Source organism: Chaetodon auriga, chromosome 24, assembly GCF_051107435.1.
Source record: "Chaetodon auriga isolate fChaAug3 chromosome 24, fChaAug3.hap1, whole genome shotgun sequence".
In the NCBI taxonomy this organism is placed as follows: domain Eukaryota; kingdom Metazoa; phylum Chordata; class Actinopteri; order Chaetodontiformes; family Chaetodontidae; genus Chaetodon; species Chaetodon auriga.
Window position 1 is genome coordinate 1,938,929 of NC_135097.1, and position 20,317 is coordinate 1,959,245.

General features: G+C 42.9%; 4 protein-coding genes across 7 annotated transcripts; 3 read left to right on the forward strand and 1 right to left on the reverse strand.

Moving 5' to 3' along the window:
• Window positions 1-11,712, reverse strand: LOC143317037 (uncharacterized). 3 transcript variants are annotated; one of them, XM_076724958.1, is made up of 5 exons: window positions 11,666-11,712; window positions 11,498-11,554; window positions 5,213-5,658; window positions 2,434-4,373; window positions 1-2,038 (listed from the first exon to the last, which is right to left on the reverse strand). In XM_076724958.1, the coding sequence occupies exons 4-5, from the start codon at window positions 4,319-4,321 to the stop codon at window positions 768-770; spliced, it is 3,159 nt and encodes a 1,052-aa protein (XP_076581073.1). In that variant the 5' UTR covers window positions 4,322-4,373; window positions 5,213-5,658; window positions 11,498-11,554; window positions 11,666-11,712; the 3' UTR covers window positions 1-767. The 3 variants fall into 3 exon arrangements, with proteins under 3 accessions (XP_076581073.1, XP_076581072.1, XP_076581074.1); XM_076724957.1 differs by lacking the exons at window positions 11,498-11,554; window positions 11,666-11,712 and having other exon boundaries at window positions 5,213-6,974; XM_076724959.1 differs by lacking the exons at window positions 11,498-11,554; window positions 11,666-11,712 and having other exon boundaries at window positions 2,434-4,369; window positions 5,213-5,231.
• LOC143317038 (uncharacterized) lies at window positions 7,814-10,599 on the forward strand. The gene has a single exon (XM_076724960.1). It carries the CDS (start codon window positions 7,834-7,836, stop codon window positions 10,474-10,476), a length of 2,643 nt encoding a protein of 880 aa, XP_076581075.1. The 5' UTR covers window positions 7,814-7,833; the 3' UTR covers window positions 10,477-10,599.
• LOC143317436 (toll-like receptor 13) lies at window positions 10,822-11,907 on the forward strand. The gene is made up of 3 exons (XM_076725590.1): window positions 10,822-10,825; window positions 11,320-11,455; window positions 11,548-11,907. The coding sequence occupies exons 1-3, from the start codon at window positions 10,822-10,824 to the stop codon at window positions 11,792-11,794; spliced, it is 387 nt and encodes a 128-aa protein (XP_076581705.1). The 3' UTR covers window positions 11,795-11,907.
• Window positions 11,908-12,967: 1,060 nt separating this feature from the next.
• Window positions 12,968-19,967, forward strand: LOC143317056 (protein phosphatase methylesterase 1-like). Of its 2 annotated transcripts, none has more exons than XM_076724992.1 (14): window positions 12,968-13,063; window positions 13,767-13,956; window positions 14,050-14,107; window positions 14,465-14,516; window positions 14,717-14,871; window positions 14,962-15,052; window positions 15,132-15,197; window positions 15,374-15,497; window positions 15,865-15,982; window positions 16,087-16,131; window positions 17,350-17,414; window positions 18,131-18,198; window positions 18,278-18,308; window positions 19,121-19,967. In XM_076724992.1, the coding sequence occupies exons 1-13, from the start codon at window positions 13,035-13,037 to the stop codon at window positions 18,297-18,299; spliced, it is 1,083 nt and encodes a 360-aa protein (XP_076581107.1). In that variant the 5' UTR covers window positions 12,968-13,034; the 3' UTR covers window positions 18,300-18,308; window positions 19,121-19,967. The 2 variants fall into 2 exon arrangements, with proteins under 2 accessions (XP_076581107.1, XP_076581108.1); XM_076724993.1 differs by lacking the exon at window positions 12,968-13,063 and adding an exon at window positions 13,335-13,389.
• The last annotated feature ends 350 nt before the right edge of the window (window positions 19,968-20,317 follow it).

A 20,317-nucleotide genomic window follows, 5' to 3' on the forward strand; every position in this document is an offset into this window, starting at 1 on the left:
CACTCACACTCTCATACACACACGCACGCACGCACACACGCACGCACGCACGCACGCACGCACGCAAACACACACACACACACACACACACACACACACACACACACTCGAGTGGTCTCGACTCGTCCTGAAGAAAGCGGATGAAATATTTAGCAGCAGTGAAGAACTGAGAGCTGCTGTCGTCTCCGCTCCACCTCAAAAACTGGAAGTACACAGAAAACTGAAGTATTACTGCCTGTCACACCACCGGCTGAAAGTACTGCTGGACACAAATGACTGTGATGTGTACTATAATACTGCTGCTGTGATACTAATACTGCAACATATTAACATAAGGAGCAGTATTAGCAGCACAGTTAGCATAACGAAAAAAAATCAGCGAGAATCGAACACAGTGGAAACCTCGTAGCTCCCACCTGGTAAATTTAATACTCTTTACTTATACTGGAGGGAATAAACACTCCTCTGGTGTTGACAAACATCTCACAAACAATCCTGTCAGACCCTTCAAAAAACATGAAGAATGAAGTAAAAATCAGACAAAAAATAAAACAAACGTCACCGTTAAAATGTGATGACTTGTGTTACTTCGCCCACATTGAGCTGGTTTAGCTTGTGCAGTTTTACTCTATTTGTGGTCAAAAACTAAATGAAAACGTATTCGTGAGTGACGGCGTGTTGAAATGAATGCAGGCGTGTTAGCAAACACAGGTGTAACACGAGTGTAAGTGTCCTGTCTGCATACAGTTGGGTTTTAAAGTCAGAGACTAGTCAGCCACAGCAGGCGCCTTCCTGCAGCATCCCAGAATCCCTCCTCTCCTCTTCCTCCTGTTCTTCATCTTGTACCCTCTGAGGCTGCTGCTGGAGCAGATGGACTTCCTCAGAGTGGTGATGTGTTTCTCCTGCTCACGAATCTTTGACTCCAGGTGGGACTGGATGGCCATGCCAAGGCACTCCAGGTCCACCGAGGCGCCGTACACCTCCCACGTCATTCCCTGTTTGTCCCACGCCACCTCCCGTGGCTTCACCGTTTCTTTCCTTTCCTCTTCCTCCTTGTTTTGCCCCCTTGCTACTTTATATTCTCCTTCCTCCTCCTCTTCCTCCTCGTCCTCCCAGATGCTCTCAACACTTATGTCTCTGTCCCGGATTTGTCCGAGCTGTAGGTCTGAACCAAGGACGGGGCTGTGCTGGAAGCTGTATGTACGCAGACAGGCGGGGAGGGAACTGGCCTTGTCAGTCACAACGGAGGGAGGCACGGACTGGCTGCGCAGCTCGATGTCGATCTTGCAGATATGCTGGGGGGGCGACTGGCCGTCAGGGACGCAGCACGGTGAAGGGAACGTCGGCACGGTCAAACTACCTGACTGACAGCTGGTAGAGCCAATCGGAGAGCAGTTGGGGGGTCCCCCGTGCAGGTTGGAGCCTGTGGAAGACGAGCGTTCGACCACTTCCACCTGCACTTGGATGCCCACCTCTCTCCGCTCCGCTCCCTGCAGACAGCGCCAGTCACTGGGGTCGGTCATGGTCGCTGTCTCCCTGACTGTCTTGGAGCTCGCAAAATGAGTGGAAGGCTGAGGAAGAGGATGAAGGGGAGACAAAGGAGAGAGAGAACAAGCACTTTGATCTTTCTGTTTAACCCTCTCCTGCTTCTTCTCTTCCTGTTGGAGGTTGCTGCCAGCAGTGATGGCATTTGCGTCTCCCAGGTGACTCGGTTTGTTCAGTGCCTTGTCAGTCACATCTGCCCCTCGCACGGCCTCCTGGGATACCACCATTCCTCCTGCAGCTGCCATTTTGGTCTCTGGTGGTTTTGGATGTTCTGCCTCATCGGCAGCTCCTGTTTGTGCCGGTGCCTTAGTTATAGAATCAAAGATAAGACCCCGAGTAAGACTGGTATTATGGGGTGTTCTGCTGGTGTTAGTTTCCACAGCAACAGATCCAACTGCTGCAGGTTCTGGTGTCGATCCTCCCCTTGTTTTCAATACAACAATGGTTCTGGTTTTGGGGCTGGAGGTGGCCAGAGGAGCCAGCAGGCCAGAACCTGCAACCAGGAAAGGAATGTTAGCAATAGACTGACTTATTCTACTTCCTGTAGACTTTATTTTTTCTTTTCTGTAATTTTCTCTTTAACTGTTGAAAGTTTTGTGATAAATACAAGAGAAACTGAAATATTGCGGGCTGGATTCAAGCTGGTTTTATACTCATTTGACCCATCCTTGATAGCATTTTTCTTTTACATACAAAATAATCTTACATTAAGGTCCACATACAATTTTTTCCTGGAACCTTAACAGCAGATGACTTTCATACCATGAAATGTGGATCCATAAAAGTCGACCCTCAGCTAGATTATTTTGTCAAATTTATACCCTCTTGGTACTATGATACCATAACTAATTAATTGATTAACTGATTAAACTCTGTGAATATAATTACCTGGAGCAGCACCAGGACTCCTCTGGACCTCCCTGTTTGGTACAGCTGGAACAGAGCCAAGTCTTTTACCAGGACCAGACCCAGGACTCCTACTTGCTGAACTTGGTCGAGGAGAGAGTGTCAAGGAGGAAGACAACTCTGCCAGAGTTGATTTTGCATTAGACCAAACTGGTCCAGGCTTTGAAGAATCTAAAGCAGTGTTAGCATCTGGACCGGGTTTATCACTGGAGCTCATGGACTTAAGGTTGTCATCTTTAGACCCAGACAGGCGAGTTCTCAAGGATGATGGAGAGACAGACCCATCAAGGCCTATCTGATAGCCAGAGGCCACCAGAGATGGTTTAGAAGTTGAATGGGTCTGGCCAGGTTTGGAACTGGTAGGGACATCAGAATTATAGCTGAGATTCAACTTGGAGCCCGTATTAAAACTCGTGTCCAGGTCCAATGATCCCACCCCAGATTTAGAATAGTCATCCATCTTCAAATCTGGACTGGTTTTGCTTGCTTTGATTTCAGCTGCAGTTTTAGAATCAAGGCTATCTCTAGAACCCATCCCAGACTTACAAGTGGGACTGGCTTTGGAATTGGAGCCAGTTTTCGAGTCTAAGCTGTCCTTTGATCCCCAACTGGTTTTGGAAGCAGAACCGCTTTTAGAATCCAGACTATCTTTGGACCCCATTGTGGTTTTAGGGTTGGGGCTAGCTTTGGAATCAGAGACAGTTTTTGAATCCAGACTGTCCTTTGTCACAGTTGTAGCTTGAGAATTGGATTTGGAACTGGTTTTGGATCCAGAACCAACACTTGAATCTTTACTATCAAGATTCACCTTGGACCCTGATGCATTGCTGTTTCTGGTGTCAGAAGCTTTCCTCTGTGTGGATGGTTTGGGACTTAGAGAACTGGGTTGAGGGGTCTTAGTACTCAGCTGTACCATTTCAGCCCTCTGATTTTGCAGTTTTGGTCCGACAGAGGGTATCTCAGAACTGTGAGTTCTTGAGTTATGCTTGGTCTGCTCATTTGACTTTGAGCTAGCTGGGTCTGGTTTTTGAGTTCTGGCTGTCATTGTTGGGGTTTGATTGGGCAGTTTTGGACTGACAACATTTGAATCTCCTTTCCGATTCTGCACTCTTGGACTTACAGGAAGATTAAGTGTTTTTGGTGACTGTGTCTCGAGGCTAATTTCTTTTCCACCATCTTCTTTCCTGTTTGTTTGCATTTTCAGGCCAAATGTTACTTTATTTGTAGTCTTTGTTGTCGGCTCAGTTGTCAGTGCAATATGTGGTTTGGAGTTGGACACGCTTGCAGATTCTGCTCTCGGTACTTGTGTTTTGACTCTTTCGGTTGTTCTGGGGCTGCTAGCGATCATCGTTTGTTCCATCCGGTGAGGTTTAGGACTTGTGGCCGTGTTGCTGTGAGTATGCGTCTTGGGGCTGAGTGTAGGATTATGTTTAGGGTTTGGGGATTTCAGCCTTTGCTCTCCTCGGCTGTGTGACGATGCCTCAGTTGTTGGCGAGCGAGACAAAGCTGGAATTTTGCTTTTTTGCCGAGACGAATCATCTCTGTCTCCGAGTGACATCACAGTGGTTGTCAGGGAGCTTGATGACTTGCCAGTTTCCGTAGTAACTGTCCCTTTTGCCCCAGATCTCCCACCTCCTTTATTCCCATTGTCCTTTTTGTTCCCTCCATGCAGCTTTGGGGTCTCTGTGGTCAGGCGGGGGGTTCTTGGCGAAGCCAGGTTGAGGTTGAGGTTGAAATTAGGCTCTGCCCTACAGTTGGCATTTGGATCTGTGTTGCTGAAAGATTCTGCTTGCCCCACCTCCCCTGGAATCAGATATTCTGATTGGACGATATCCTTCTTACATTTAGAAGTATTTTGGGAGGTTTCCATGGTGATGGTGCCAGAATTTTGTTTGTAGAATTAGGCAAAGATCAGCACCTCACTGGACATATGGAGAAACAAAGCATCAGTACGAGTCAACGGCAATTTCCAAACCATAAATCATTTATCTACCAACTGTTTCAACAATTAGCCATCTATCATCTGTCACCTACCAAGAGCAAAAATTTTCTGTGCTGTGATGCCAATCATGAAGAAAATGTTACACCTGAATATATTTTCCTGTCTCCTACATATAAAATCAGCCGTTGGCAATTCTCTTCTTTACGACAGGTGAGTCCTCTCGGGATCAGACTCTGTTTGTTTGCTTTTCCCCTGCTGTGACCATCACATCCACAGCCATGACTACATTTGTAAAATGTCAGAAATGTTTTTACTTGTCCCAATTAAGAGTCTAATGATGAAAGATTACTGTGTACTGCACAATATAGTAAAACCCTTTAAGACAACATTGTGATTTGGGGCTTGATTTGACTAAATGAACAAATCAGTTTGTAAAAATCCAGAAAACACTGTGGTTCATTTTACAAGGACACAGTTACAGGATCAAATCATCCATCCATCTAAATCTTTATTAAAATATAGTGATGACACTGCTGGCAATACGACTATTAATCACAATAAATACTATATCACTAAACTGTCGGAGTATCATATGAATGTTTTAGTGGTTTAATAAGAAATGAAGTATCATTGAGCATGACTCACTATAAATCTCAAAGTTAATACTATAGGATTAATGTCATAATAAAATTTAAGAAAAAAGTATAGTAACTTCTTGATGGTAAATATCACATTAAGTCAGTAAGTGTATTACAGACGACTCACTGCAGTAATATAATTATCTTGAACTCATCCCATTGATTCTAAGTCTCTACATACCTATTCAGGGTCCATGGACATCAGCAGAGACGTCGTCCGTGGTTGAAAACCCATCGTGGTGCCTGACGAGCGCCTGCCCTGTCAGAGAAGAATGCTTCAGCTGCTCCGCCGCTCGCACCTCCTCGGTGCTCCACCAGAGGATGCATTTATGAATAAATAAAAGGAGGGAGAGAGGGAGGAAATCAGCTATCATAATCACGGTTTCTCTGCTCCTTGTCCTCCTTTTTATGCCTTCCTCCTCAATTTTCTTCTTTTTCTCCTCTTCCTCATTCTTTTCCTTTCCTCTGTTCGTCTTCCTCAGTCCCTGTTCTTCCTCACACCTTCTCTTCATCCTTGCCTTTTAAACCTCCTTTTTATTCTTGGTCTCTCTCTTCGTCTCCTCCTGTCAACCATCATCTTGTCACCATCCTTGTACTTGTTGTTTATCCTCTTTAATTCTTCTTCTCCTAGTTTCACAAAACGAGTGAATGGGATATTGATAAAACGATTGTCACTGCGATAACTTTCCACAGTTAAACGACCGTTTCATGCAGTATTAAAAACCGCTGTGCAGTGTTTGGGTGTCTGACGAGACCCTGAACTAATCACTCTAATTGACTTCCTAGACCATATTTCATTCATTTGGTTGAATAAGATATAAGATAGGCTTTACTGTCATCCATCTGTGTGCAGTGCAGAAGAGAACATATAGGAACAAACTAGGTCTGCAGAACAGGAAGACTGAGTGATGCAACATTCATTGGGAGTGAAGCAAACAGTCAAACTACACGTAAGGCACAAAATAAAGTGCACATAGAAATGAGAGTATAAGAATAACTGCAAAGAATAAACGCCAGTGTCAGGATGCTAACATGCTCACAGTGACGATGCTAACATGTTCTCCATCTTAGTTCAGTGTGTTAGCTTGCTAACATTTGCTAATTAGGACAAAACATTTGTGCAGGTATTTGGTCATAAACCAAAGTCTTGGAAAAATTATAATTTTGACCATCAGGATTCGTCCTCTGGGCACCATGAATCTCTGAATGAAATTTCATGTCTGTCCGTCTAATAGTTGTTGAGATATTTCAGTCTGGACCAATGTGGTCGAATGTAACCAAAACTACAACTTTTATTAACTTTTTTCACTCAATGACTAAAAATGTTTGCACCACACCCGGTCATCATGGTGACAATGCAGCTTTGATAGTTTGACTTCCTCTGTTTCTGCTTCCTCTAAATTCTAAATTAGAAACACGAAGCTTCTACTTTGTATGTCTGAACATCATCATCATCAGTCTTAAGTGTTAGTTGAGGTAAATGAAGGACTACTTTAGTCTGATTTTGGAGTCTTTTTCTGTCACGCTGATCAAATTTGGCTGAGAGAAGTTGTGGAAGAGGCTGGTAAATTCATCTGTTTGGAACCAAACATCATTTTTGAGTCGTAACTGGAAAAATGTTGATAGTTTCTGAAGAAAAAGCTTTATCTTCATGTCATGACTGTTGGATCGTCTGCACAGTTAAAACTTTTGTTGGCTTATATTTCCTCATCACTCATGTAACTCGATCTTTTCTTACTCTCTTCCTGATGTCAGGATTGATTTCATCCACCAACAGGATCACAAATCGCTTTGGACGTTCAGGATGCATCAGGGACGACTCTTCTTTGAGACCTGAAGGTACGCAAGTCTTTTCAGTAAAGAAGGTTGTTTAAATACTGGAAGAAGTATTCGGATCCTTTAACTACTTACGTAAAAGCAGCGATGCAGCAAAGTAAAAATACTCAATTACAAGAAGTTCTGCATTCAAAATCGAGAATTGTGATCAGTGAAAGGAACTAAAAAGCCTCGTTATGCAGAGAAATGCCCTCCATCAGTGTATATTTTATTATTGGATTTTTTTTACACTTCTGTAATAACACAGGGTATTTTAGAAACTATTAATATCATTTAAAATATTTTACGTAAAATATTGATCAGTGAAGTGACTGGAAACTAGCTGTGAAGTATGAGCAAAAATATAATGAAGCATATCAAATAAATCAAGTACAGTACAAGCACTTACTGTACATAGAGTACTGATGGGAACCGACATCGACGAATCAAGCCAAAGATGAAAATAATAGACTGTTTTTCTATTAATTAATTAGTCTTTATGATGCCATTGTTGGTTAGCAGCTTGTACACCGCTCTAATGCATTACAATAATATACCTTTGTTTCTTTTTGTACATATATTTTTTTGTATCTTTAGCCCATTTTTATGTGTTTCTGTAACATGAATTAGCACTAAACACAATGTATAGCTGAGGCTTATGGCTATACTGGTGGCGCCAGAGGGAACGATTCCATGGATCACCAAAGTCATGAGAGTTGATCCTGAGGGGCAAACATGAAGCTTCAGCTTCGTCAGCATGCTAACAACCTCACAAAGGACAATGCTAACAAGCAGATGTTAGGCAGGTATCATGTTTAGGTCCACGGTCTTAGTTTAGCATGTTAGCATGCTGACATTTGCTAATTAGCACTGAAGTCAAAGTGCAGTTCTATTGATATCCATCCGAACTCAAACTATAAATTTCAGCCTCATACCTGACTTCATGACCTTCCTGAAAATTGCCATCTCTCAAGCCATGCTGCTAGCATGGCTAAAAAAGTACTGCAGAGTAATACCTTATTTCTTCTTTTCTTCTTTCGTCCTCCTCAGATGTGCAGGACTGAACAACAAATATTCTCTGCTGCCAAGTTACTGAAGAAAGTGAAAAAAACCGCGCTGCTCCCAAAGATCAGCATGCGAGCGCTGAGAAGCTGGCCTCTGCTCCTCGTCTTTCTGTCCTTTCTGCTTCATCATTATCCCTCACTGGCTTTTTCACTGAAAAACTGCGCCATTTTCTATTCTGAAAATGCGAATAATCAGTGGGTTACATGCAAAGGCCGTGACCTCACTGCTATTCCAGACGACATTCCCAAAAATGCAACATCTCTGGATCTCAGCTCAAATCACCTCCTAAAGATCAGCAGGACAGATTTAAGAGGTTTATCAAGACTCCTTGGTTTACAAGTTCAAAGTAATTTGATTTCTCACATTGATGATGGAGCTTTTGCAGACTTGGTAGAGTTAAGGGCCTTTACCATGGATAACAATGAACTCACAAACCTGACAGACAACATGTTTCAAGGACTGTCCAAATTAGTCTCACTGTCTCTGTATGGGAACCATATCTCATATATCTCCCCTGTGGCCTTTCAAGCACTGGTCAGCATACAGTCAGTATTTTTGGGCAATAACCACCTACATCAAATTACAGACATTGCACCAATCTTAAAATTACCCACTTTATCTTATTTGTATCTTGGGTATAACCAGTTGACCTCTTTTCAATCAGAGGACCTGCATTTTAATGTCTCAAACCTCAGGTTACTGCAGCTCGGCATGAACCCACTACGAAAGTTCAGCATCACAAAAGACATCTTTCCTTTCCTGACGTCTCTCGACTTTTGCAAGTGTACCAGTGACATCGAATGGAACGTACCAAACAAGACCTTTCTGAGGAACCTGACTACTTTGTCCTTGAGTGGAACTTATATTAGCTTTGAGGGATACAGAGTGATGCTACAGACCACCGACTCAATACGAGTACTTATTCTGTACTTCATGAAGACGTGGATACATGAAGGTCTCATTGATATTGCCTGCCAAATTCCTTCTCTAAGAGTTCTTGATATCATGGTTAGTGACATTGGCACCATAGACGATAACCTGCTGCGGTCTTGCTCTCAGCTAACTGAGCTCAGTTTATCTGCTAATCACCTGTCTGAGCTGTCCGAGCGTTCCTTCAGCTCAATGACAAAACTCAGGCGTCTGATATTGTGCAGTAACCATCTGTCTCAGCTGCCACTTACACTCCGAGGACTTTCCACACTGGAAATTTTGGATCTGAGCTCCAATTTCATCAGTGGGCTTGACTGCAACGACTTCCTGAATTTGACAAGATTAACAGAACTTAAGCTCAACAGCAACCGCATTTCAAAACTACAAGGGTGTGTTTTTCAAAACTTGAACAATTTGAAGGTCCTTGATATTGGAGAAAATGCTCTTTTCACTTTTGACAAGACCTTCAAGGTTAATTTGTGCAAACTAGAATCTTTGAATTTGCACAATAATGTTCTCTTAAATCTCATGCAAGGAGACTTCGGGAATCTGTCTTCCCTCAATTCTTTGGATTTAGAATCAAACACATATTACACTGTATACGAAGGGGCTTTCGACGGACTCAATAATCTGCAAACTCTTAGTGTTTCAGCTGATAGATGCCAAAAAGAGCTCTTCAGAGGACTACCACAATTAGAAAATCTGATGATACATCTTACTTGGAACCAGAAGATTTCTCAACAAAATGATGAGCCACCGTTCTCAAACTTACCCAATTTGAGGAAGCTTGTACTCAAAGTTTATGACAAGTTTCATATGGAAATTTCCCCAGATCTGCTCAAAGGTCTGAAATCTTTAGAATACTTGATGACTGAGAAATTCTTCACCAAATCATTGCACCCAGACACATTTAAATACACTCCCCGACTTAAGGGTCTTCAGATAATCTCCAGCGAGCTGTCAGATTTAACCCCCGAACTGTTCAGGCCAATCCCAAACCTACGGGCACTCGACCTCTCCTCCAATAAAATCAGGTCTTTGGATTTCCTGGCCACAGCCAATCTGCCAGCTGTCACCTGGATAAAACTCAGTGAGAATATGTTGTCGGTCATCAATGCGACAGCCTTCCAATCCCTCCCTGCCTTGACGTATCTTGATCTGACTGGTAACCCTTTAACATGCAAATGTTCTAATTCTGGCTTTAGCCAATGGGTGCAGAGCAACAACCAGACACAGGTTGTTAATGGCCACCAGTACACTTGTGCCTTTCCAGTAAGCCAACAGGGAAACAAGTTCTTGGACTTTGACATCCATTCCTGTTGGATAGACGCTAGCTTTGTCTGCTTCATTTCTAGCACTTGTCTGATTGTGCTGACTCTCCTCACTTCCTTCATCTACCACTTCCTGAGGTGGCACCTCGCCTATACCTACTACCTCTTCTTGGCCTTCCTCTATGATAAGATGAGAAGCAAGAACACCCCTCACCACTACGATGCTTTTGTCTCCTACAATATTCATGATGAGGAGTGGGTCTACAGAGAGATGCTTCCAGTGCTGGAGGGAGAGCAAGGCTGGAGACTCTGTCTGCACCACAGGGACTTTGAACCAGGTACAGATGCTATCTGTTTGCCTTAAAGCTCTTTCTGAATCTGACCCTTGTCTAGTTATCTTTCTCTCTGCTTCCTCTTCCACTGTAATCTGCTAACTCATCTTCCTCCTGTCAGACTTATTTGGAAACAATGACCAATGCCCGGCTTATTTTCTAAACAAGCTGCATTAAAGTGAGAATTTCATATCCCCTAATTTGACATTCACAGTGTTAGAGAGCCGGTGCTCAGTTCACAGTTTTTTGTGGTGTTACTGAGCTTCCAGATCGAAAACAACGCTGCTCTAAAAAAAAAAACACAAAGGCGTTGTTGTTCCTGATACTCGTGTGACATTGAAATGTGATGCAGAAAAGCTGGGTGAAGTAATAAATCAATGGGTCTGACGGCTTATCCACCACTGGGATTAAAACTATGAGACAGGACTTTAGGACTCTAGAGGGTTTTCATGGCAACAATCATCAGAAAGTAAATTGCAGAATAACCCCGGAGGAACGTATGCTTGCAAATGTTGTGATTAGCCACTGCAGGTTGCTGCTGGATGATGTTGCATTGTGTGGAGCAAAGGTTCAATGTGCAGAGATAGCCCCATTGAAAATAATGAGGCAGCTGTACTTTTTTCATGCAATGTTGGTTTGAACAAAGGGGCCACACAGATAACAGATAAACTCTGAAAATAAGTTTTTTCATGAAGGGAGGACAGTGGATTTTGTACCGTTATTGTTTCTTTTTCACTTGATTTGAGCAATATACCCACATGTGCCGCTTGTAATGAAAACAAGATGTCACGGGTACATAATAATAATCTAAGCATTAAAAATAATGTAGAAAAAGATTTATAGTTATCTTCTTAGCAGACATGTTTAATTTCCAGCTGCTGTTGTTTTCTTAGGAAAACCCATTCTAGAGAACATCACAGAGGCCATCTACGGCAGCCGGAAGACCATCTGTGTGATCAGCCGACACTACCTGCAGAGTGAGTGGTGCTCCAAAGAGATCCAGATGGCCAGGTGGGGGCGCTGTCTCTATATCAGTACATGTAATGCTCTTACCTCACTTCGTCCCAAACCGATTGGAGCCGTCAACCTGTCTGTGTTTGCAGCTTTCGCCTGTTTGACGAGCAGAAGGACGTGTTGATCCTGTTGTTTCTGGAGGACATCCCAGCCTATCAGCTGTCCCCGTACTACCAGCTGAGGAGTCTGGTGAAGAGACGCACCTACCTGAGCTGGCTCCAAGCCGGTCAACACACCGGCGTCTTCTGGCAGACCATACGTCGAGCTCTGGAGACAGATGAACGTCCCACTGAGCGCACCCACCTCCTCACTGGACACCCAGGCTTCAGTCAATGAGGGACATTTCCTTCAGAACCAGAGACGAGAAAAGATCATTATATGACGATGAAATCCAAAAATTACAAATTGAAAACAGGCATATTTGTATTTACAGTGTTACAAAGAGCACACGGCTGAGCCACTCATAACTGAAGACTAAAATATCAGGCACAGGTGACATTTCTCTCCAGAACGAGTGCTTTTACTTTGGATACAAGTGCATTTTGCTTTTTTACACTTTTGTGTGATGGACTTACTGTCTTTATCAAATAAATGCTGATTGTCATACAGGTGGTTTTATTACGTACCTGTACTGAACTGTCATACAGACGTGTGTTTTCCTGAATCACATTTTATCCCATTTACTCAAAACAGCACACAGCTGGTTACCTGGATACAAGAGCTGTCTGTCACTGCCACCTGAGGGCTGCGTGTGTGTGTGTGTGTGTGTGTGTGTGTGTGTGTGTGTGTGTGTGTGTGTGTGTGTGTGTGTGTGTGTTCTGACTCTCTCAAACACACAAAAACTGGACTGATAAAACAAACGTGTTTTGGGGCTGAAAACCTGACCTGAGTGAATGTTTCTGTTTTCAGGAAAAGCCTGAAAAAGGTCAAAGGTCATGAAGACTTTTCGTCATTTGTCCTGTGCGACGTAACAAGTTAAACATCTGAATTTTGGAGCTTTTGTATCTGCTAATGAAATCAAGACAATTCAAGACCTTGTTCAGGGTTAAAACTTGAAATTGTCTTTCAGTTGGTTTCCGGCGTCTCACCTGGCCGGAGGAGACTGGACGAACCATAAACTACCAGAAACTTCTCCAGAGTTCTGCCAGCATGTCACTGCCTGAGGCTGCCAGCAGATCCGTGATGTGAGCGAAGCCTCTTGAGATCAGACACCTTCACCAAAGAGTTTTGACTCTCGACTCGTCCCTCTGCTCGTCTGCACCCACTTCAGCTGTCTCAGCCATATTGGACGCCGCAGCAGTGATGCGTCCTGACATCAACAGCTGACTGGTCATTGTCCTGGAGTGTGTTAGCACTCACACCAGAAGTCAGTCTGGTTATCTGGCCGATGGACGTGTGACACAGCCGACAGGAAGAGGAGCAGCTCTTTCTGCTCTGAGGTTCTAATTAAGATAAAGCTGTTTGTCCACCTCACACACACACACACACACACACACACACACACACACACACACACATACACAGCAGACTGAAGATAAGCAGCTGGTGTTTGGACGTCTTCCTGCTGAGACGCAGCATGTGGGAGGAGAGCTTCGATACAGAGCAGTAAGTCACCTCTCCAAAACACGGCAAACATATTTTTATCTGATTTTCAGCCAGACAAAACTTATATAAAAGACATTCATGGTCAGTTACAGCTGTCAATACAAGGCCGCTAGGTATTCCTGTAAAACTACATACATTTATTTTTAATCTTTAATTTTTGGCACAGAGGCAGTATTTTGGCAGAACAAGCAGCCAACAGCTTGTGTATATTTGTCACTTTTTTAAGGTGGATTTAGAGATTTTTCTTTATCTTCTCTTGATTTTATTTTTCAAAAGGAACCAAGAACAAACTCAAGAAACACAGTTAGCTTAGCACTAAACATCCGGTGAGACATCGCCATCGCTGGAGTTAATTTGTGCTACTTGCTTGTTGGAAAATGGTGGAGCTGGAGGTGCTGTTGGTTAGCTAGTAAGACTAGCAAGTCAGGTTAGCAAGTTAGCGAGCCAGCTGGCTTCCACCATCGTGATGTTATAAGTGACAGGAGATGTCAGTGTCATGCATTTAATGTTTAATACTTGAGTTTCTTCTTGTTACTTTGCCATTTCGCTAACAAATGCTCAAATGTTGGGGTTCCTTAGAAGCTCCACCGCCAAGACCATGTTTGTGAAATCGATGATCTGCTGGTATATTCTTGCTAAAAGTATACAGTTTGTGTAGGTATTGTAAAGTGTGTGTGTTTCTGTGTGTCTACATGTCGACCAGCGAGGTTGGCGGTAAAATAGATTACTCGCCGGTGTCCTGGCGGGAATATTTTGACCAAATGGAGGACGTGAACGTGGGGCCGATAGACAGCAGGGACGTCTTCAGGATTTATAAAGCAGGAAGTGAAGGACCACTGCTGGTCCTGCTGCATGGAGGTGGACACTCCGCCCTGTCCTGGGCCGTCTTTACTGTGAGGATCTGTCCAGACGTCTGGTCGACTGAATGACTGACTGATGGGCCCTACATCCTGAATATCAGCAGCGTGTCTTTTTCTGTGTTGCAGACAGCCATCACCAGCAGAGTGACCTGCAGGGTTCTTGCCATGGATCTGAGGGGTCACGGTGAGGCATTATGAAGAAAAAATAGTTTATATACCCAAATAAGGTGGGCTGTTGAGATGTTGTTGTTTGTTCTGGTCTGGGAAATGACTTATTTATTTGTTGATGTTGAAATACTGCAGGTGTTAATGTCACCGGACTTCGCATCACATATTTAATGTCTTAAATCACTTGTTTTCTGTAAATTATGCAGATCAGGGAAGGTTTCTGCCACTGTGAAGACAGTTTGCTTGCACATTACATGAATTTTATCAGTCTGGTTTCAGTCTCTAGTTTTGGTGTGCTTATGTTTTTACCTACTCACTTATCAGTGTACAGCCCTTCGATTTGTGCTATGATGAGGATTTGCTCTCTGTTCAGGTGCCACCCAGGTTCGCCAGTCAGACGACTTCTCAACTCAGACTATGTCCAGGTAACAGCAGGCGAACTTCCATCTTCCACTAATCCTTTACCTCACCAACACCAACACCCTGCATTAAAAACTGTCACTAGTACAAACTGTACTACTACTACCAATGATGCTACAGATACTGCTACTTCTTCTACTATTACCACTCCAGTGACAGTACTGGTGCTAACTGCTACTGTCACCGTTTGCTTCACCCCCCTCAGTGATGTGGCCAATGTGATTCAAGCCTGCTATGGTGAGACTCCTCCCCCTGTCGTCCTGATTGGCCACGGTGTTGGTGGGGCGATCGCAGTGCACACAGCCAGCAACACGCTGCTACCGACCACTGTGGGCCTGGTGGCTATAGACGTTGTGGAGGGTGAGAGTTTACAGGCACTGCGATACACACGCATTGTTAATGGGATATTTCTATGTTATGTACTGGGCTCTTCTTCTTTTCTCCCTGCAGGAAGTGCAATGGAGGCACTCCACAGCATACAGAACTTCCTCAAGGGAAGACCCAAGTCCTTCAAGTCCATGGACCACGCGATAGAGTGGAGGTGAGACTCCTGACGATGTCCAAAAGTTGGATAAACTGGAGCTCTATCGATTCTTTTTTCCACTTTTTTCTCCTTTCAGTGTCAAGAGCGGACAAATCAGGAACCTGGAATCTGCCAGAGTCTCAATGGTTGGTCAGATCAAAAGGTAGGCTGGCTGTGATTGGCTAATGCCTTAACCTGTCTTTCCAATTTGGAAGCAGACTACAGATCGTTTTTTGTTTTTTTTATATATCTAAACTATGTTGAAACACAATAAGTTCTCTATCGTAGATGTAACCTAGATTGTTGACTTCCTCTATTCTCTCACTTCCTGTCTGTTAGATGTGAGGTGGAGGAAGTCGACACTCTGGAGCAGGCCAGCCCGGTGACGGACGTGGTCGTCGAGCGCAACGAAGAGTTCTACGATCAGAGCTACGTCAACGACAAAGAAAACGCCGCCTCAGAGGTGAGCCTCAGCGGAGGCCAGGTATGAAACCACTGCACAGAAACATTGATGGTAAAGTAATATTTTGTTGACTTGCATTCATTGTTAAGCATCCTGCTTTCAACTTTACAAACCCTGCACATCAATCGTTCGCTTTCTTTATCAAAGAGTTATTATTTGCCCTACGTGAGACGAGCCACCGTTGACATTCATTCATTCCAACGTCTTTGAACTCCTAAATAAAAACACCCCTACAATAAAATCCTGTTGAAACTCTTTTAAAGCCTGTATCTCAAATCATGCACACATTAACGTCTTAATGTTTTTTCAGTATTATTACCATGATTATGAACTAACCTCCCTGTGAATGTACGTGTCTGCACATCAGAGTGTGTACAAATGGCGTATAGATCTGTCAAAGTCAGAAAAGTATTGGGACGGCTGGTTTAGAGGAACCTCCAACCTCTTCCTGGCTTGCAACCTGCCCAAGCTCCTGCTATTGGCCGGTAGGTATTTCAAGACCTCAAGAAGTCCTTAAAGGTAGTAAATTCTTGTTTTGTGCAAGTATTTGCTTTGTCTCACAGTGCAGTAAAGCTGCTTCTGTTTGCAGGAATCGACCGACTGGACCGAGATCTGACTATTGGCCAGATGCAAGGTGAGACCCTGATGCAACCCTTCAGTTTTGGTTGAATGAGTTGCTGCACAAAACATGAAGTTCTACAAACAGCTGCTGTCATTGTTGCAGCACTGGGCTAATTTGCATAATCTTGGCAGGTCTGTAGATGCCATGAAAACTCAAATCAAGGAACATTAGTCTTCCTGCAAAGGTTCTTGGGACTTCAGTTTATAAGACTTTTGTTCGCGAAGGTGTTTAACTGGTTTTGCAGAGGAACTAATTATTTAAAGACACCATGATCTGAAAAATTCATTGAGGAGATCAGCTGTGACATTAACTGGCAGGAACACGTTGGGTTTGGAGGGAAATTGGTTTTGACAGACGGTAGAAAGTTTGTAACGTTCAAGTGTTATGTCGCCTCACAGCGAGTATGTACGTGAGCTGGGATCAGAGGTTTGTAGTACTCAGTACTGAGTGAGGAAGTGCAATGCTTCCATTTTGACGGCTGGCAGTTAGTTTGGGTTTCCTGGAGGCAGTACGAACCAGTGTAAACCCAATCAAACCTGAACACTATCAGCAGGGGTGGAGTGTAAGTAATTATATTTACTGAACTACTATATTTCATGTCAAATTCAGGGTACTTGTACTTGAGTATTTTATACAACTTTATGGAAAATACATTGTCACAAAGCTGAAAACAGGTTGTTTTTCTGAGCTTGTCTCACTTTTTGGAGATAAGTGGTTCTCACAGGACAGCCACGCTGCAAACATATGATGATCTTATTGAAATGATGCATTGCTGTAGATTAAAGCAGCCAACAGTTTGTGAAGTAGTTAAGAAGTGCAGGATTTTATTTTTTGTATTAGTACTTTAAGTGAAGGAGCTGAATCCTCTACAAACCTCCAGCTGTTCAGCAGAAGTTTACAGAAATGTACCACGTGTGAACACTGCATGTGGACAACACTGAGATTCTGGCTTTTCACACTGCGTCTCTCCGCTGACTGTGAGGGAAAAGGTGAAGGACGTCCTCACAGAGACACAGAGACACGTTGACACTCAGACAGTCACACCTTGAGGCGGCAGCTCCTCTCCAGAGACAGATGCTGCTGTCAGTCAACAGCCAGGCTGCCAGTGACAGCCCAGCAGGGAGTGTGTGCGTGCGTGTGTGTGATAAAATAGCATCACATATACATGTGTGAGTGAGAGAGAGAGACAGACAGTTCAGAGTGAGTACCTGTCTTGCTGTTTGTCCTCAGGTAAATTCATGATGCAGGTGCTGCCCCCCTGTGGTCACGCAGTGCAAGAAGACAAACCAGACAAGGTAAGAACACTGTTCATGTTTCTGTCATCAGCAGTGGAATTTAACTAAGTACAGGTACTCAAGCACTGGACATAAGTACACTTTCACGGTAGTTGTACTTTACATGAGTATTTCCATTTTATATTACCTTACACCTACACATTTCAGAGGGAAATACTGCACATCTCTGTGAGGGTGAATGTAGCAGTTTTCAAGCTAGTTGCTAACATCAGCATGCTAACAAGCAGATGTTTAGCCAGTATGATGTTTACTGTGTTCACCAAGTACAGCTGAGACTGAAGGAAATGTCATTAATTGAAGTATTTGGTCATATTTTATTGGAGTATTGGACAGAGTGAGAGTTTGATGACGACACAAGAGGAAGTCATGAATGGATGTCTGTGCGTTTCATGGCAATCTGTCCAATAGCTGTTGAGATATTAAGTGAATGCTTCGCCCAGCTGGTGGCGCTGCAGGAAGAATCAGAGGGATTCATCCTCTGGACACCATGACTGCACCAAATTTCACACTAATCCATCAAAACATTGTTGAGGTATTTCAGTCTGGGCCAAAATGGCGGCCTAAAAGGAGAGTAAGATGAGCGCAACTTCAAATTTAAATTAAAAACTTAATGTCAACTTAAACAAGCAGTAAAAGCAGTAAAAGCAATAAAATCCCACCAACAAGCATCGACTGGACGTATTTCGTAATGAAAACGCTGCTGGGTCTGTGTGCAGGTGGCTGAAGCTGTGGCCGCATTCCTGCTCAGACACAAGTTTGCTGAAGCCAGAAAAGAAACCAAGAGGTAAAACCTTCAGATGACAAAGTGTTTTTACAGAAAATACTCCTGAAACTGAAAAAAACCTTCTCCGTTCTCTCTCCAGCTCCAACTCTGTCACACGATGAGGTTTGCAGGTAAGACCGACACCTGTTTCACACCTGCAAAGCCTGACTGCAGTCCTGTCAGTGACGGAGGAAGTATTCAGATTCTTTACTGAAGTAAAAATACTTCATTAAAAGCAAAAGGTCTGCAATGAAAACGAGTGTTACGTTAAAAGAAGACGTACTTAAAGAGCAGTCAGTGCAGAGAAATGGCCCCTGTGTTTGTAGGATATCTAATGGTACTGTACTGTAGTACTTTAGATGATCAATACTGCATTAATGTTGAAGCAGCATTTTCTCTTGTGGTTTGTTGAGGTGAAGCTGATTTTCTGTTTTCTATTAGCCTGAAAAGTAATGATTGGATGATTTGGATTCATCTATCTATTATATCTCTTTAATGTATCTTTGATTTAGTAAAAAGGTAAAAACGAGAAAAGCCATCACAGTTATCCAAAGTGACGTCCAAACCCGAAACCACAAAATGTTTCAGGCATTTCTGCATAACAATTAATCCGGCATGAAAACAGTCGTTTAAGCTTAAATTCGATTCATTTGGTCATAATTTCTATTCTATTTCTATTTGTAAGTCAATTTGTTCTGAACAGTGTTTGAGTTCATGCACTTCCCTCCATCCCACCACTGAACACTGAAATATGGAAATGAAAAGAAATATTGCATATAACTGATATAAAATACGCAGTAAAATTAAATATTTTTTTAAAGCTGACATTTTATATTGTTATCTGGCCAAAATAAAATCTGCAAAATGAGGAAAACGTTTCTGAGCAACAAGTTTAAACAGCCAATCGCTGCAGGGCTTCATGCTTCATGTTTCTCTTCCTCAGGTTTTCTTTCAGACCAGCTCCAAGGAGCTCCAGGTTCAGAGCCGACTGCTTCCACATGCTCCTGAAGACCAGAAAGACCAAAAAGTTGACTTTTCAGGTCAAAACTGGATTGTGACTCACAGTTTACGGTATCAAAGCTATGACAGTAATTAAAAAAATATTGCTAGGTCAACGTCTTAGCTACTAGCTCGCCAGAATAGTGTCAGATTTAACTGTCAAATCTCCATTTAGAGCCGCTTTCAACATCAACTCCACTGTGAATTTCCAGCTGCAACAACAACACAGTAACAGCTAGTTAGCCTGGAGATAAGAGCATCAACATAAGTGAAAATAAAGGGCTGAAGATTTAAGGCATTAGACAACATACGTAAGAGTGACATTACCAACCTTGTTAGCGGTCTCTGCTGCCTTATTAGCATTTTCCTCCCGAAGGACGGTGAACAAAAGTCGCTCACACTGCGGGAGAAGACGTATACGTAGACGGATAGTGAAAAATAACATCTGTTCTGTCGAAGTACTTAACTTGATCTGAGAATGACTGGAGAAAGATGTTTTCCCTTTGTGAACATTAACACACGGAGTGAAACGTGCTAACGTTAGCAAAACTAACTGTTTCCCCGGTGGCTAGGCTAGCAGTTTGTGAACCACGGCTGCTTTCTCCAGCTAGATGTTAGCTCTACTGTTAGTTCTGCTTACTGCTAAATAAATGATGATAAAAATGAACATGGAAAGAATTTTATATTTGTTTGTGTTTAGTCGGTTGTTGTCTTTCAGGGTGTATTAGCATCCGTTCAGCCATGTTGTTAGAAAAATGTTTGTTGTTCAGTATAAAGCTCACTGTCATTTATCCCGGTGCCCTTTATGTGTTTTATAATGTGTGATGTCTTCCATGTTTGGTTTAGAAAAATATGAAAAAATGTATAATTAGCATTAACAACAACCAAAAACCAGTGAGGAAAGAAAGAATTCGTCTCACCTTCAGAAACATGTTGAAGAAAAAAACATGTCCGCATCGTTTCCTTTATCTCCAGCTTGAATGGACTTTATGATTGCTGGATGCTTTAAACTTCTTTTGAACATAATTGGATGATTTTAAACAAATACATGAGCATTGATGAGGAATCAGTCTTTGTTCATTTCTGAAAAATTAACTTCATGTTCAGAAACGTCACCGACAAAACGGAAAAACACTCACAC

Coding starts and splice junctions, on each gene's coding strand:
- LOC143317037 (XM_076724958.1), bottom strand. CDS start 4,321: ATGGAAACCTCCCAAAATACTTCTAAATGTAAGAAGGATATCGTCCAA. Junction 2,039..2,433: donor GAGTCCTGGTGCTGCTCCAG/GTAATTATATTC, acceptor TCCTGGTTGCAG/GTTCTGGCCTGCTGGCTCCT.
- LOC143317038 (XM_076724960.1), top strand. CDS start 7,834: ATGGCTAAAAAAGTACTGCAGAGTAATACCTTATTTCTTCTTTTCTTC.
- LOC143317436 (XM_076725590.1), top strand. Junction 11,456..11,547: donor AAAGAGATCCAGATGGCCAG/GTGGGGGCGCTG, acceptor CTGTGTTTGCAG/CTTTCGCCTGTTTGACGAGC.
- LOC143317056 (XM_076724992.1), top strand. CDS start 13,035: ATGTGGGAGGAGAGCTTCGATACAGAGCA. Junction 14,517..14,716: donor TCAACTCAGACTATGTCCAG/GTAACAGCAGGC, acceptor CACCCCCCTCAG/TGATGTGGCCAATGTGATTC. Junction 15,498..15,864: donor AAGAAAACGCCGCCTCAGAG/GTGAGCCTCAGC, acceptor TCTGCACATCAG/AGTGTGTACAAATGGCGTAT.